At 37.0% G+C, this 18,808-nt stretch overlaps 1 protein-coding gene across 1 annotated transcript in view; it reads right to left on the bottom strand.

Moving 5' to 3' along the window:
- The window catches only part of LOC106878432 (uncharacterized), a 42,478-nt gene that overhangs the window by 6,376 nt on the left and 17,294 nt on the right, over window positions 1-18,808 (bottom strand). The window contains exons 2-3 of the mRNA XM_089352721.1: window positions 14,936-17,398; window positions 6,044-6,177 (exon numbers count right to left, since the gene is read on the bottom strand). Of these exons, the coding sequence (XP_089208847.1) occupies window positions 6,044-6,177; window positions 14,936-17,398 (2,597 nt within the window). The remainder of the gene's footprint in view (window positions 1-6,043; window positions 6,178-14,935; window positions 17,399-18,808) is intronic.

Below are 18,808 nucleotides of genomic sequence, written 5' to 3'. Positions count from 1 at the left end.
GGTGTACATATACATGTATATGTATACATATACATCTCTCTCTCTCTCTCTCTTTCTGTCTCTCTCTTTCTCTCTTTCTCTCTCTGTGAAAGTATCTGTCACTACAGTATCGAAATGTGATTGTTTCAGTTAGTGGAATAGTTTCATTTTTAAAGTGAAAGTATTTGACATGAGTGTTTTTGTTTCACTTTTGACACGTAATACTTAAATAGTGGAGGAGATATTATATTGCCGTGTGCTCGAACTCTGCTGGAAGTTAATAATTTTTTTTGACTAAAACACAACTGGAACCCTAAGTAAGGCATGTGTAAAATTTGAATGAAATTGGTTGCGTAGTTCTCGAGTTTTAGGGATTCACACAGACAGACAGACAGACAGACACACATTCTCATTTTTATATATATATAGATATATACATGCATGCATACATATATATATATATATATATATATATTTGTTGTACTTGGGGATGGTCATATTGCCAGTTTAGCCAACAAAAACACACGCACTGTATATTTGGTGTTAATTTGCTTCAGCTTTATATTACATTAATCTTAATCTTATTTCGGCCAGAGTTCTTTCGTCACACTTCTGTGACCTCATCAGTGGTCTTTGTTTCCTTCTTTCTTATGTGTGTCTCACCTTGCTAACTATCAGCCATTTTGTATTTTGTATTCCTATTGTATGTGTCTACGCATGCGTGTTGTCCTTCAATGTGTCTGTGTCTTTTATAAGTGCATGTGTGTATGGGGAGTGTCTGTATCACCTATATTCTCTGTTAATACGTGTTTGTTTGTATTTGTTTTTATTTATTTATTTGTTCATGTGTGTGTGTGTGTGTTTTTTTTGTGTTTAGTTAAATTTTGTTAACGTATGTAGTATTTAATTCCATTTGTTTATCTATGTATTGCATTATACTTTGTTCATATTATTATTGGTTTATGGGTAACATGTTGTCACATGCTGTGGTTTGTGGTTTGTTAGTGGTGTGTGTTAGTGTTCCATTCTAGTTTCCTATTCAGGCTAGGTTTCTCTTCTATTGTGTGTGTAGCTTCAGTAATTTGTCTAAGTGCTGCATCACTGCTATGTGTAGATAAGATTTTAATTTCTATGTTGTTGATTGAGCCTCTATGTTCTTGCTCAGCGTGCTGGTACAAAACTGATGAGTTCTTCCCTTCCTTAAGTTCCCTCCAATGTTCGTTTGCCCGCTCCCCTATGCTCCTTGCTGTTTCGCCTACATATGTCATTGTCTTATTTCTGCATCGTCCTTCTGTACATCTTATACTATAGACCACATTTATGGTTTTGCAGTTCGTTTGTGGGCTAAATCTACATACGATACCGTTCCTATCAGTGCAGGGGGTTCTACTGAAAGGGTATGTTCTACTGATAAGGGATTTAATAGGGTTGCCTGGCCTTTCAACAACCTTAATTCTTAGCTTAAGTTTGTCTAAGGCCCTTCTAAAGCGGTACGCCAGTTCGCCTCTAGGGGTGGTGTCGACGAACATGACGAAAGAACTCTGGTCGAAATAAGATTAAGATTAATGTAATCTAAAGCTGAAGCAAATTAACACCAAATATACAGTGCGTGTGTTTTTATTGGCTAAACTGGCAATATGATCATCCCCAAGTACAACAACATCTGTTTCAACACACGATTTCACATCAAAAATCTTGCAAAACAAATATATATATACATATATATATATATATATATATATATATATATATATATATATATACATGCATGCATGCATACATACATACATATATATATATATATAATATATATATATATATATATATAATAATCAGGCAATAATCTAGTAGTTCTGTGTTGGAAAGACACGTTGTGTGTGTGTGTGTGTGTGTGTGTGTGTGTGTGTGTGTGTGTATCATCATCATCGTTTAACGTCCGCTTTCCATGCTAGCATGGGTTGGACGATTTGACCGAGGACTGGTGAAGCCGGATGGCAACACCAGGCTCCAATCTAAATTTGGCAGAGTTTCTACAGCTGGATGCCCTTCCTAATGCCAACCACTCAGAGAGTGTAGTAGGTGTATTAGGGACAAAATCCCAAATTACAGGTAAAAACTCAATTAGAATCAATTTATAAAAAATTAAAATTAAAATTAAATTGAGCTTTGTAGATAAAATATATATAAAATATATAGTTTTCATTCATATTTTTATTCTTACGTTTGTAGAAATAAATATTCTTGTATTTTTCTATTATTCAATTGATTTTTAATGATAATTAAATAAACGTTTTTAGCTTTAAATAGTATAGCTTTAACTATTACACCGGTTAAATATGTACTAATTTTATCTTCATTATTATTTTAAACTTCGTTCAAATTGTAGATAATTTTAAACAATGATAATTTATGTAAGCTGTTTTTTGTATATAATATACATGTTATTATAATGGATGAAGGGAGGATTATTGAATGGTTATTATTTTGATATTTTGATATTTTTAATAATTTTTCTATCTTTATAAAATAAGTATTTCATATTAATTCATTTGGTACTTATTGTTGGTTGAGATATATATATCTAATTATTATTCTACTTACGATCTGAAGATTAGCTATATCTTTTTTTGATAATTTCAATTGATTTTAATCGATTTAAATTTCCTTTCTATTCGAAAATTAGTTATGAAACACGTGTAATCATTTTATTATATTTATCTAATGATATTTACTTTGCTTTATATTATACTCATTTATTGTGCTTTTAATTGTTAATTTTTCTTTATGTGATAGTGGATTTTCATCGATGAGTTCTTGAAACTTGGTTATTTTCCCTAAAACTATATATATATATATATATATATATATATATATATATATATATATATATATATATATATATATATATATATATATATATATATATATATATATAAAGTGAAGGAGTGGCTGTGTGGTAAGAAGCTTGTTTCCCAACCACATCGTTCTGGGTTCAGTCCCACTGCGTGGCACCTTGGGCAAGTGTCTTCTACTATAGCTTTGGGCCGACCAAAGCCTTGAGAGTGGATTTGGTAGATGGAAACTGAAAGAAGCACATCACATATATATATATATATATATATATATATATATATATATATATATATATATATATATATATATATATATATATACACAGGGTGCAGAGAATAAATTGTCGTCTAAATTACGCAAAAATGAAAATAATACTGACATCTCATTTTAACAAATATATTTACCAAAATTACATAATGATATCTTGGAATACTAAAGAGTAAATTTATTCAATAAAATTGCCATTGGCTTCAACCACGACCTCCAGACGACTTTGGAATCTCCTGCAACTCTTCTGGATGATCTCCTTGTTTAAGTTAGTGAATGCTGCTATAATCTTTGCCTTCAGTTCATCTTTGGTGCTACAAAGAGTTTTGTTGGTCTCTTGCTCAACTGCACCCCACATATAATAATCAAGGGGTTTGCAGTCTGGGGAGTTAGATGGCCAGTTGTTAAGGGTGATGTGGTCCTAGAAATTGTCTGACAACCATGACTGGGTTCTCCTGCATGTGTGGCATGGTGCAGAGTCCTGTTGCCAGACACAGGGTCTTCCAGCAGCCACCCTCTTGACCCAGGGTAGCACTACCTCCTCCAGATACTTGATGTAGGCCTCCATGTTGAATCTGAGACTGTGTGGGAAGATGAATGGAAGCATAATGTTGCCATCACTAGTGATCACTCCAATCACTGTAATGTTGACTGGATGTTTGATTTTTATCACTCTCGGAACATGTTTTTGGGACATGGCAAGCCAACGGTTGTTCTGTGTGTTAACCATCTGATCCAGGCAGAAATATTTCTCATCTGAGAAAAACCAAAACATGTTCGGTTGGAGGGGATGCTTGAGTTTATTCAAAAGCTTTGATGCATGGTCTTTCCTCTTGTCCTTGATGGCTTGGGATAAAAATTTGTCCTTTCACATCTTGCATGAGGAATACAGAATGTCTTCATGCACCTGGCGATGGACCTGATTGACTTGGAGGGCTCGTTGTCAATCATGGCCTGGATCTCAACAACAAATTCAGGAGTTCTTTTCTTGTCAGAACAATCGGAATGCGTTTTACGAGCTGCCGTACCTTCATAATCACCATCAGACTCATTCAATACTCTCAGAATCCTCTGCACTGTCCTCAGATTGACACCCAAACACTTTGAAATGTTCAATTTGGAGCTTCTGACATGAATGCCAAGCAGCACAGCATGTTGTTTCTAAATTTCTGGCAGAGTGAATTGCATCATGATACTAATTTTCTCACATATAGTGCCCAACTGACCCTACTTTACAGTGTAGTTGACAAAATCAAAAACAAACAATGCACATGTACAAAATGAAAATGACAACGATATACCCATTGCACCCTGTATATATATGTATGTATTTGTCCCCCCACCATCACTTGACAACTGATGCTGGTGTGTTTACATCCCTGTAACTTATCAGTTCAGGCTTACAAAAAATAAGTCCTGGGGTTGATTTGTTTGACTAAAAGTGGTGCTCTAGCATGGCTGCAGTCAAATGACTGAAACAAGTAAAAGAATATGTGTGTGTGTGTACATACAATGAGCTTCCTCCAGTTTCCATCTACCAAATCCACTCACAAGGCTTCAGTTAGCTAGAGGCCATAGTAAAAGATACTTGTCCAAGACACCACACAGTAAGACTGAACAAGAAGTGATGTCTTTGTGAAGCAAACTTAAGCACACAGACTGGTAAACAACGCAGTCAAAAGTAAAAGTTGCAATGTACAGCCAAATGGGTATCAAATTATGCATAACCTGTTTACTGGATAAGTGTATTAACCTTTTCATTATAAAAAATTATTTTTAAACTTTTTTTTACCAATTTGTTTCTTTACACATTTTGAAAAAAATTGTGAAAACAATTATTTTCACAGTTATATGTCCTGTTTTTTAATAACTTATTTAATCTTTTAGCATTTAGACTGGCCATATCTGATCCAAATATTCTACTTGCTTTTATATATAAACTGGCCAGATCCTGCCTCTCATACTTACCATGCAATGTTATTGTAAAAAATAAATAATCACATCTTTAAAATTACAAAGTTATGAGGCAATGCATCATTAATTCAAAACATTGTGGATAAATAAGTATTACATTTGACAGAATAATTCAAATACTAATGGGCTAAAGGAGATGGATAAAAGCTTCCCAATCAATAATGATGGCTGACTTCCACCTGTTTTACTTTTTGGAGGGGGCAGTGTTCTTTGCCTGTACAACTGCAGGTTGTGGGGGTGGGGAGGCATTGAAGTTATGGTCTTTAATTGCATGAGGCATATGAAGTGAATTGTCTAGAAGGATGGTTTCGATAAATGGCTCAGCTGTCAGAAATGAAACAATTGCAGCCAAAAGATAGCTGAGCTTCAGCCAATTAGCTAACTCAAAAGGGCTGTAAAGTATGTTACATTAAGTAGGCAGTCTTCACTCAACGGATCTAATGGATGAAGAGACTATGATGATTGGTTAATGGTTAACTTCAGAGGTAAGGAACAGGTCAAGGATATAGACAGGAGTGGATACTAATGGGTCAGACAGTTGATGGTGGCAAAGGGTTTGCTCTCTGCACCAACAATACTGTTGTTTAGCCTTGACAGAACAGATCTATAATCAAAGGCATTTCAGCCATGATCATCACATCATTTCCTTAGGTATTACATATCTTTGACAACATTATCCAATGTGTTCACCTTTTTTTAAGAATGCAGGTTGTGATTTGAATGCTGTTCTTGCCTGTGGAAGGATTACACAGAGACCCCTTTATTTGCTACAGGCTTTAGTGTGCAAGGATTGTGACAGCCAAGAGCTGTGTAGATTGAAGTCACCAAGAATGGTGGCAACAAAGAGAAGGAAACAACTGAACCACGGAATGTACTCAAAAAAAGATTAATATATCATCATTAAGTGGAAATGAATTTGCTTCCAGTTATTAATAAATTTATTCATAAGCAACAAAAATAAATGTTTTACCTTTTGTTTGTTGTGGAAAACAATATATCCAGCAATACAAAGAACAATAGCTGTTAAGAAATAGCCCATGAAATGTGCAGATGAGGGTGCTTCATTGTAAGCTGTGCTCACTGGAGTTTTCTTTGGAACAGTATCTGAATAGGAATATTTTACAGAATTCATCGTTATTTTCAAAACTGTGTTTCAATAGAAAAATGGTAACAAAATAGTTAAGTATATTTTTAATTAACTACGTTTTACAATTTACATGAAATAGTAGGAATTACAAATAATCAATTAACTTTAGTTTGTAGGTAGGCAAAAACTGAAAAAAAAAAAAAAAAAAGAAATCTCCATTTCATGAATTTTGTAAGCCTTACCTGAAAAAACTAAGAATCCAACAAAATTTTTTTAACTGAATTATCATAGTGGTATGAGAGAATCTTTTAAACTATTGCTTAATCATCAATATATTGATGTTGATGGAAAATATTTTCAAGAATCAGACCCAATTATTTCATTTGAAATATTTTATAATACATTCAGAATTTATCATCATCATTATCCTCATTATCACCATCATTTAACATCTGTTTTCCATGCTGGTATGAGTTGGATGGTTTGACTGAAAACTGTTAAGCTGGGGAGCTGCACAAGGTTTCACTCTGATTTGGCATGGTTTCTACAGCTGAATGCCCTTCCTAATGTCAACCACTCCAAGAGTGTAGTGGGTGGTTTTTACATGGCACCTGCATGGGTGCCAGTAACAAAACACTGGCATCGGTCACGATTACAATCTCACTTGGCTTCACAGGTCTTCTCTAGTACGGTATATTACCAAAGTTCTTGTTCATTTGTCACTGCCTCTGCGAGGCCCAAAGTTCAAAGGGTGCTTTTTATGCACCACCAGCAACAACTATGATTTCACTTGGCTTGATAGGTCTTCTCAAGCACAGCATATCACCCAACATTTGAAGGGTACTTTATACATGCCACTGGCATGAGTGCCAGTTACACAATGCTAGTATCAGCCATGACTGTGATGGGTCTTCTCAAGCACAGCATAACACCAAAGGTCTTGGTCACTTGTCATTGCCTCCATGAGGACCAACATTCAATGATCATGCTTCATCACTTCGTCCCATGTCTTCTTGGGGTCTATCTCTACCGCAGGATCCCTCCATCATTAGATATCAGTACTTCTTCACACAGCTGTCCTCATCCATACGCATTACATGACCATACCAGTGCAGTCATGTCTCTTGCACATCACATCTGATGCCGCTTATGCGCAACTTTTCTCTCAGGATGCTTGCACTCTATTGTGCATGCACACTGATATTACACATCCAGCGAAGTATACTAGCTTCATTTCTTTCAAGCCTTCACATGTCCTTGGCTGTTACAGCCTGTGTTTCATTGCTGTGTAGCATGGCTGTTCACACATAAACATCATACAATCTGACTTTCATTCTGAGGGAGAGGCCCTTTTGTTACCAACAGAGGTAGGAGCTCTCTGAACTTTGCCTAGCCTATTCTTATTTTAGTAGCTACACTCTCAAAGCATCCACCTCTACTACTGACTTGGTCACCTAGGTAACAGAAGCTGTCAACTACTTCTAGTTTTCCCTGCTGGCATTTGATGGAGTCTATTTTCTGTACATTTTTGGTGTTTATTGTATTTGTGCATCTTCCACACACAAAAGCTATTTTCTCTGTTAACAATCCTCTGATATTGATGCACTTTTTATGTGTCCGTATCTTACAGTAGACACATCTTATAGAATTACTACCTATGCCTACAAATAGAGCAGGGCCATCTGCCTGAAGGGATTTGCAATTTGTTTGCTCTCTTACTAACTAAGACTTTGGTATTTGCTAAATTAACTTTAAGGCCCTTTGATTCTAGACCTTGCTTCCATACCTGAAATTTCTTCTCTAGTCCTGGTAGTGATTCAGCTATAAGAACAAAGTCATCAGTATAGAGGAGCTCCCAGAGGCAGCCTGTCTTAATTCCTGTTATAACTGGAGAACTATGATGAACAAGACGGGGCTGAGGACTGATCCTTGGTGAACCCCTACTTGTACCCTGAATTCCTTGCTATACTTGTTGCTAACCTTCACCTTACTGACAGTGTCTCTGTCCATGGCTTGTACAGCTCTCACCAACCACTCATCTATTCCTAGCTTCCACATCGACCACTAGATAAGGGAGTGGGGGACCCTGTCAAAGGCCTTCTCCATATTGACAAAAGACAGGTACAGGGGTTTATTTTTGGCTAGATATTTCTCCTGCAGCTGCCTAATCAGGAATATAGCTTCAGTTGTGCTCCTGCCTGGCACAAATCTAAACTGCACCTCATCTACACAAACTCTTTTTCTAATTAATTGAGCTATGGCCCTTTCTGTGACTTTCATCATCTGGTCCAGCAGTTTGATGCCTCTGTAATTATCCCTGTTTAAGGCATCACCTTTGCCTTTCTAGCAGTTGACTATGATGCTGCTATACTAATCATCGCATATGACTACCTTGTGGACAACCTGATTAACTATATGAGCGACTAGGCCTACTCCACCAGAGATTTTAAGCATCTCATTAGAGATTCCTGATGGGCTAAGGACTTTCCTGGTCTTCATGTCCTTAATTGCTTTGTATAAGCACCTGTTGATTCAAATAGCTTGTCCCTCATTTGGGTCAACATTTGGCAGACTCTCCTTCTCCCATTCATTCTCCATGTTTAGCAGCCTTTCATAATGGCATTTCCAAGCCTCTTTCTTTGCAGAATCATTAAATCAAGTGAAGTATCATCAATGTGGACACATTTCTCTCCTATGACATCACACTATCTGAAATGCTTCAAGTCTCTAGTCCTCACATTGCAGAACATAGGCAAACTTCTTTTCTTCTTCTTCTTCCCTGGATAAATATACCGGTCTTCTAGCTTCCCTTCTGGTTATCTGATACAGTTCCCTGTTACTCCTCACACTTCTAGGCCTGTTTCTTTGCTCTAATGGCTTGTCTGTAGCATCGTTCTGCCACCACATCACCCTAGGTCTGAATGGAACTTTGCACCAGCTGCAGATTTGGTCTGTGGCACTCGGCAAGCTGTCCTGCAAGAATTCCCAGTTGTCCTCTATGCTACAAGTCTGTAGTTCCTCCTTTTTCTCATCAAATTTCTTGATTAGGGTGTCCCTAAATCTCTGACCATATAAAGGGTCCTTAAGCTTCCAAATCCTTCTTTTCCAGATTGGTCCGCTTCTTGGTATCCTTCCAGGCTGGGAGTCTAAAGTTACTAATGACTAGTATATGCTGGTGGAGTACATTCTTCACCAGGTAAGGTCTTTGTATTTATGAGCAACCACATATCCCACTGTCAGGTGAGAATGTAATTGATCTGGCTAGAGTGGTCACCCAATTGGTAGGTTATCAGGTGACTGGTTGGCTTCCTGAAGCTGGTGTTGCTGATCAATAAGTTATTTACATCACAGAACTCCAGCAGCCTTGTCCCTTCTTTGTTTTAGGAACCAATTCTACAGCCCCCATGTACACTATGGAAGATACTGGGCTGCTGTCCAACAATGCGCATTGAAATCTCCAACCATGAAGAAAGATGAGATCATTGTCGTTCATCTTTGAGGTAGCCTGCAGAAGAATATCATAAAAGCAGTCCTTTTGTTCATTTGGTAGACCTGCTTGCGGGGTATAGGCAGAGATAATTGTCACTGTATTATTCTTCAAAACTAGCCTGAGCTAGTATAACATACTCTGACTACTTCTATGACATTATCTTCCCATTTCTCTACAAGAAGTATGCCCACACCACCTACTCCAGCACTGTTACCTTTCCAGAAGATTTTATACTTGTATGTCATATCAGTGAGGAACCTGGCTGAAGCTCTCCTCCACCTTACCTCTTGAATGCAACACGCATCAACATGCCTCCTTTCAAGCGGCTCAACAATCACACCAGACTTACCTTTCAATATGCCTACATTTACAATGCTAACTCTGAAAACTGGGAAAGGGGCGTGGGAGGGAACATGCGAAGAAGGTATTCAGTACTTGAAAAGAATGTTCCATTAAGCATTTGATAAGACATATCACATCAGTTGTTCTTGTTTTAATCTACCATCATTCAATCATATTAAAATTACTGCTCCTATTGGGAGTGAGCATAATATAAGCATTGCAAATATCAGCATTATTGCTGCTAACTTAAATGGGTCAACGTTTAAATTAAGTAGATAAACAGCTCTATGTTAATCCATTGTATGTAGAGAGAAAGGAGTAAGTGGTTTGTTAATTTACTAAGTAATGCATCTCCTTTTGGTGCATGCAGTAATGTGGATGAGATTGCTGGTGGTGCACAGATAAGTAAAACAGCCAGCTTCATTGCATATAAGAGAGAGACTTGAAAGACTTGATCACCAGAGAAATCATGGCAAATATGAAAATACATGGATTATGAAACGGGGAGAGAATATTGTAAAAATTAAAGTAAGTGAGCATCAAGAATTACGAATTTTGAAAGTTGGTTTAAATCAGATTATGGCATGTTAGTATTATGAGTTAGATGAATGATGTGCAATTAAGATGAGAGAAATTTTCTTAGCTTAGCTGGACATTATGTGTGGAATGATAATAACAGCAGTAAATGAAAATAAATTGCATAGATAAATTATCATATAAGCAGGTTAAACTTTCATTGTCCAACCAAGTTATCCAGACAGTAAATAGATTCAATGACTCACATGGGTTTTGCTGTTTACAACTATTTCCATGGGTTAAGGAATTTTAATTGGCGTAATTCTTGGCTCAATACCATGCTTTTGGTCTCAAATGTATTAATTTATAACTCTTTAATTCTCTTCCATGTAGAGAATCTCTGGAACAACTTTAGGATGTCATTGCAGGCAACTTGCAAAGAATGTGTATGAACTCTTATAAATGTACCAATTTTCAGTTCAATTTTCCCACAAAAATGCATAAGTATGCATTTATATACATTGCTTGTATAGTTTTTAATCCATTCTTCTACACCCAATCTTCTCATAGTCCACCAGAGCAGTTTAATGCCTTCTCAAAGATATCAAGGACTTAATATGAATTTAGCTATTTGCAATGATGTTTTACATACAGTTGGCAAGGAATAAAATGAAAAGTCTATTATACCATGGTATAATACTCGTATAAAACAAACTGCATTTCACTGTACAAAACCTAAGATGGAATCATGTCCCAAACAGGCTCTATTATCTGTAGCACATGAACTAGCAACTTGAGATTGCTACAGATACCAAATAGTAGACCACTCCCCTTTTCCTTTAAAAGTTTACAAAGTAGATCAAAGTGTAGTTAATGGGAGTTTTTCCTTCAGAAATATGTATAGTGAGTTGGTTAGTAAAGGGAGCAGTAGTTCATCATCTCAACAACTATGGTAGAAGGAACAATAAATTACTTTATACACATGATAGAGAGTCCTCTGTGATGTTCAGCAAAGGACTTAGTAATGTTGAGCAACAAGAGATGTTATATTAAACAACTCCAATATGGATTCCCCTTGTCAATAACAATCAATATTCAGGTTTCATTTTTTGTGAAAGCTTGAGGATGAAATTTTTTTCATTATATAGCATGAAAAGTTCCCATTTCTTTGTTACAATACCATAGATTTGACTCATATCTTAGTTTCAAGTATTTCATGTTGTTTCTCTTCTGCCACATTTTGCAGGGTTTCTTTCACTTTGCAGCTTTTTCCTTTATTGTAAAAACACCAGATTTCCTTGTCTCAACAAGTTTGTTTTAGCCTAAACAAAACTATTTGACAAGCATACAGCATTGTGGTCAACATATATTTCCAAAGCCTCAGAATCTTGAAAATCATCATCATCATTTAACATATGTGCTCCATGCTGGCATAGGTTGGACTATTTAACAGTATCCATTGTGTCCAAGGATTGCATCATGCTCCAATGTCTATTATGGCATGGTTTCTATGACTGGATGCACTTCCTAATGCCAACCACTTTACAGCATGGACTAAGTACTTTTTCATGCTACCTACACTACTGAGTTTGCTGTGCAGCTTGCAGAACGACAAACCTTGATGGGGTGAGGGTAGAGGGAAACTCCAAGCCAGGGTACAAGGGAATGGAACTATAAGAAGTGTAAGAGGGTGACTGTGGTTCTTGCAGAGGATCTGCATGGCTACTCACACCTAGTAGAAGGATGAACAATAGGCATTACAATGGCATCACTACAACTATCCCCAATGAGACCTACAGCTTCCCGACTCTTCTTATCCTTGATTACTTTACTACACAACTGTCAGCTTGAACAACGGTCCCCCTGTTGGGTCAGCAAGGAGTAATCCTTTTTCATCATTATCATAATCATCACTTAATATCTGTTGTCCATGCTGGCATGGGTTGGATGGTTTTGCAGGAGCTGCACTAGATACCATTGTCTGATTTAGCATGGTTTGGATGCCCTTCGAAATACCAACCACTTTACAGAGTATGCTGATTGCTTTTTATGTGGCACTAACATTGGCAGGGTCACCAAGTAACTTGCATGACAAAGACCTCTGACTGAGAGGAAGAGTAGTATTGAGGAAGGTGGCTTTGTGTCATGTGAGAGGCTAAAGTGTACTAGAGGGGCACATTGACATTACACAATCAGCAGGGCATACTAGCTTTATTTCTTTCAAACCTATGCATGCCTGTTTGCACACATGTGTCATATAGTTTACCTTTCATTCTGAGCAGAAGTAAGAGCTCTGAACTTTGCCCAAGTTATTCTTATTCTAGCAGTTACACTCTCAGAGCATCCACCCTGGCTACTGACTTGGTTCACCTAGGTAACGGAAGCTATCAACTACTTCTAGTTTTTCCCACTGGCATGTGATGGAAGCGGTGCATTTGCTACACACACAAACTATCTTCCCAGTTAACCTTCCTTTGGTATTGCTGCACCTCTTATGTGTCCATAGCTTACACTGGGTACATCTTATGGAGTTTTTACCTATACCTTTTCTACAGATTGAGCAGGGCCATCTACCTGAAAGGATTTGTGATTTGTTCGTGCTCCTACTTACTAAGACATTGGTTTTTGTTAGATTTACTCTAAGGCCCTTCGATTCTGGACCTTGCTTCCACACCTGAAACTTTTCCTCCAGTTCTGGTAGTGACTCAGCTATTAGAGCAAGGAGCTCCCTGGGGCAGCCTGTCTTGAATTCCTCTGTTATTGATTGGAGGACTATGATGAATAAGAGGGGGCTGAGGACTGATCCTACCCGGAATTCTTCACTATACTCATCGCCAACCCTCAACTTACTGATTTAATTGCTTCATCTACCAAGGTACTGTCAATTCGGATAGCTGGTCCCTCTGTTGGGTCAACATTTGGCAGACTCTTTCTCCCATTCATTCTCTTCATTTAACAACCTTTCATAGTGGCGTCTCCAAGTCTCTCTCTTTGCAGCCTTATTAAATGCAAGTGAGACATCATCCATGCAGACACATTTCTCTCCTATGACATCATGATTCTCTCTCACACACTGTCTTGCAACATGAAACACTTCAAGTATTTGGTCCTCACGTTGTAGAACACTGGCTAATTTTTTCTTATCTGCTTCCCCTCTGACTAAGTAAACCAGTCTTCTAGCTTCCCTTCTGGCGATCTAATACAGTTCCCTGCTACCACCACTCTTCCAGTCCTTCTATGCCTGCTTCTATCAAAGTCCACATCTATCAAGAGTATTTACACGTTTCTCAAAACAAACTGCTGTTATTACTTCCCTCCCTCATATTATGCTTCTATTGCAGATGGGTATATTTGCTAGTAGTCTAAGTGGTGTAAAAGCAGAAAATGAATACAGTATAAATGCCAGTTTTAAATAGGACCCAGTATACATTTTTATTCACATTTTAATCTTTCCTGATGTTTTATTCTCAGTTACTGTTAGAAAGTTTCCATCAGTTTTCAAAGGTTAGTAAAAACAATTTCATTCTTAACATCTAATCTTTGGCTCAGGACAGTTAATATTTTGTCAGAAGTCACAGGACAACACGTGTATTGGATATAAATTAGTCACTGCATTACTAAATAATAGCAATGAAATAATCATTTATTTCATTTATATCAATTGAATCAACTCTCTATTTTTTATTTTTTTATTAAGCCTAGTAAGAAAAAGGACATATAGCAAAGTCAACCTACATATATAAGGCACTAACCTTAATACAATAAGGGAGCCTTGACATGGTTGCTCAACCTACTAGAAATAGCCATATGTCCTGGATATCAGAGCTGACAAGGGGTTAAGCAAAAACAACAGGAGCTAAACTTAATACTTTCATGCATCTTGTTCAACACTTCATCATCATCATTGTTCTCATGTCCACTTTTCCATGCTTGCATGGATTAAACAATCCACTGTGACAAATTTTTTTATGGCTCGATGTCCTTTCCATCGCCAATCCTCACCTATTTCTAAGATTTCCAACAAATGCACTCTAATATGTCCAAATAAAAAAAATTAAAATTTACATTAAATATTTTCAATTAAATTTCTAATTATAGAACTAATTTACTTAAAAACTGTATAAATTTTCATACTTTTCATGATACACAGGAGTAGCACTAAATTTGTTTTAAACATTTCTAGTACTTTAAATTTAAATTAAACATTTTTAGCTTTCTGAAGCCTATAAATAATGTGATATTTCCTTAAGATAAGAAAAATATTTTATATTCACACAACCTAAGGACAGGAGTTATACTATGAAAATTTGAATGCATGTTACATGCCAAATCAACAGTAATACAAACAAAAACAAAAGTACCAAACATTCCAAAGAAAATTTTAAAATTTAATAAATGACAAGTTAAAAAAAGAGAAATTAATTTACCAGGCTGTATTTGGTTACCAATAGAAATTTTGGCTTTCTGTTGTGAATCTTTTGAAGGTGAAATATTTGCCCTTGTATCAGAGGTTTTTGATGCATCAATACCTGCTTCCTGTCCATTATTAGGTGAATTTTGAAAACCAGGAGATTGAATATCAGCGTTAGTTCCTTCAGCATGGCCTTTTTTAGAACTAACTGGGTTTTGAAAATCAGATGGATTCCTAGAATTAGCAGAGATACCTCCAGCATTAGAGGGCTTTACAGAACCACCAGATAGTGTCTCAGAATTAAGTCCAATTCTAGGATTAGATAGGTTTTGAGAATCAGATGATAACATTTCAGAATTAGGTCTACTTCCAGTATTAAGTGGGGTTTGAGAACCAGGAGATTGGATACCAGTCTTAGCTCCTTCAACAGGGGCGTTTCCACGATTAAGTGGGTTTTGAAAATCAGATGGATTCTTAGAATTGAGTTTATCTCCAGTGCCTTTTCTAGAACTAACTGGGTTTTGTAAATCAGATGGATTCCTAGAATTAGCAGAGATATCTCCAGTATTAGCAGAGATACTCTTAGAAGTTGCTCCACTTCCAGCATTAGATGAGTTTATAGAACCACCAGATAGTGTCTTAGAATTAAGTCCAATTCTAGGATTAGATAGGTTTTGAGAACCAGATGATAACATTTCAGGATTAGGTCTACTTCCAGTATTAAGTGGGGTTTGAGAACCAGGAGATTGGATACCAGTCTTAGCTCCTTCAACAGGGGTGTTTCCACGATTAAGTGGGTTTTGAAAATCAGATGGATTCTTAGAATTGAGTTTATCTCCAGTGCCTTTTCTAGAACTAACTGGGTTTTGTAAATCAGATGGATTCCTAGAATTAGCAGAGATATCTCCAGTATTAGCAGAGATACTCTTAGAAGTTGCTCCACTTCCAGTATTAGAAGAGTTTAGAGAACCACCAGATGGTGTCTCAGAATTAAGTCCATTTCTAGCATTAGATGGGTTTTGAGAACCAGATGATAACATTTCAGGATTAGGTCTACTTCCAGTATTAAGTGGGGTTTGAGAACCAGAAGATTGGTTACCAGTCTTAGCTCCTTCAACAGGGGTGTTTCCACGATTAAGTGAGTTTTGAAAATCAGATGGATTCTTAGAATTGAGTTTATCTCCAGTGCCTTTTCTAGAACTAACTGGGCTTTGTAAATCAGATGGATTCCTAGAATTAGCAGGGATATCTCCAGTATTAGCAGAGATACTCTTAGAAGTTGCTCCACTTCCAGTATTAGAAGAGTTTAGAGAACCACCAGATGGTGTCTCAGAATTAAGTCGATTTCTAGGATTAGATAGGTTTTGAGAACCAGATGATAACATTTCAGGATTAGGTCTACTTCCAGTATTAAATGGGGTTTGAGAACCAGAAGATTGGTTACCAGTCTTAGCTCCTTCAACAGGGGCGTTTCCACGATTAAGTGAGTTTTGAAAATCAGATGGATTCTTAGAATTGAGTTTATCTCCAGTGCCTTTTCTAGAACTAACTGGGCTTTGTAAATCAGATGGATTCCTAGAATTAGCAGGGATATCTCCAGTATTAGCAGAGATACTCTTAGAAGTTGCTCCACTTCCAGTATTAGAAGAGTTTAGAGAACCACCAGATGGTGTCTCAGAATTAAGTCCATTTCTAGCATTAGATGGGTTTTGAGAACCAGATGATAACATTTCAGGATTAGGTCTACTTCCAGTATTAAGTGGGGTTTGAGAACCAGAAGATTGGTTACCAGTCTTAGCTCCTTCAACAGGGGTGTTTCCACGATTAAGTGAGTTTTGAAAATCAGATGGATTCTTAGAATTGAGTTTATCTCCAGTGCCTTTTCTAGAACTAACTGGGCTTTGTAAATCAGATGGATTCCTAGAATTAGCAGGGATATCTCCAGTATTAGCAGAGATACTCTTAGAAGTTGCTCCACTTCCAGTATTAGAAGAGTTTAGAGAACCACCAGATGGTGTCTCAGAATTAAGTCGATTTCTAGGATTAGATAGGTTTTGAGAACCAGATGATAACATTTCAGGATTAGGTCTACTTCCAGTATTAAATGGGGTTTGAGAACCAGAAGATTGGTTACCAGTCTTAGCTCCTTCAACAGGGGCGTTTCCACGATTAAGTGAGTTTTGAAAATCAGATGGATTCTTAGAATTGAGTTTATCTCCAGTATTAGCAGAGATACTCTTAGAAGTTGCTCCACTTCCAGTATTAGATGAGTTTATAGAACCACCAGATAGTGTCTCAGAATTATGTCCATTTCTAGGATTAGATGGATTTTGAGAATCAGATGATAGAATTACAGGATTAGGTCCACTTCCAGTACTGACTATACCTGGAATTTTAACTACACCTCTACCAGAGTACATAAAACTGGATCCAATAGTATTGTTATTAGATGCTTCAACTCCGAGATGTTTACCTGTAACTGAAAAAGAAAACAAATATTAGTCATAAATGTACATAATTATAATTTTTGATATATAACAAAATTAGGTGAATAATATATATACAATTTCAAATACATGAATGTGTATTATGGTATTTCAGTGTGCTTTAGGAATACTTGGTGAGGTCCATCTCTTCTGCAAGAGTTCAGTCCCTCAATAAGTTTAGCCTGCCAGAAGAAACAGTTGCCAGAGTGTGGCTGAAAATGATATCGAAGACAAAAGTGAAAGTCAAGAGAGAACCATTGTACTTGTCCATCCCTAAGGATGGCAACCAAGGTATTCTATCAACTTGAACAAAACAGACCTGGAGGCATATGACTTGGATAGTGGGATGATTCAGGATGAGAGAAACCAATGATTGTGGACTGCTACTCCTAAAATTTGCTAGCACTCACAAGCTGACCATAGCCAACACACTGTTCCCAAACAAGACGCCTGTCAAAACAACATGGCATGCACCCAACACAGGACACACAACCAAATTAATTTAATCCTCATATCTCAAAAGTTCAAGGCTAGGACAAAGATTTTCCTTGATGCAGATGTTAACAGTGATCATGATTTGGTTCTGATGACAATGAGACTCAAACTGAAAAGATCCATAAGAAAAGAGTAACACATTAAGTTTGACATAGACAAACTGAAAGATCCCAGGGTTGTACTGGTGTTTAAGGTGAAAGTGGGTGGCAGGTTTGCTGCCCTTAACATTCTAAAAGATAACAAATTCCCTGACTGACCACATTGGGGAAGTATTTCAGGAAATGTCTCTAGAAGTGCTAAGGAGAAGTAGAAGAAAGAAGAAATTATGGGACACTGATGATAACTTGGACTTATGTGACTTAAGGCAGGACCTGAAGAAGACCAAGCTAACAGGTCAGGAGACATGTCAGAAATACAATGCTGCAAATAAAAAGGTTAAGAAGAAAATGAGGGAAAAATGGATAGCAGACCAGTGCAAAATCATCAAAGTTGAGATAAAGACAGACAAAAGCAAGGTTGCTTTTGAAACCCTCAAAATCCTACCAGAAACAAAGATACACACCACCACTCCGATTCTCTAGGAGGAAATCAAAGAGGTAGTGTGCATACTCAAAAATGGAAAATCCCCAGGAATGGATAATATCCCGTTAGAATTCCTGAAACAAGAAGGACCAAAGCTTATCAAGGCACTAACAACCTATTAGAAGATATGAGAGAAGAAGCAGTGACCAATCACTGATGATATCCATGCCCAAGAAAGTTAACTTGAGACTCTGCCTGAATTAAAGAACAACCAGCAACAACAAAGTATTGCTAAAATTCCTGCTAAACAGATTCAAGAAGCATGCAGGAGAACAGGTAGGACTTAGGCCCCAAAGGTGTACTGTGGGGTAAATATTTAACATTAG

The sequence above is a fragment of the Octopus bimaculoides genome, chromosome 5 (genome assembly GCF_046866305.1).
Source record: "Octopus bimaculoides isolate indiv1 chromosome 5, ASM4686630v1, whole genome shotgun sequence".
NCBI lineage: Eukaryota > Metazoa > Mollusca > Cephalopoda > Octopoda > Octopodidae > Octopus > Octopus bimaculoides.
Note: the sequence above shows the minus strand (reverse complement) of the source record. Positions and strands in the feature narration are given on the sequence as shown.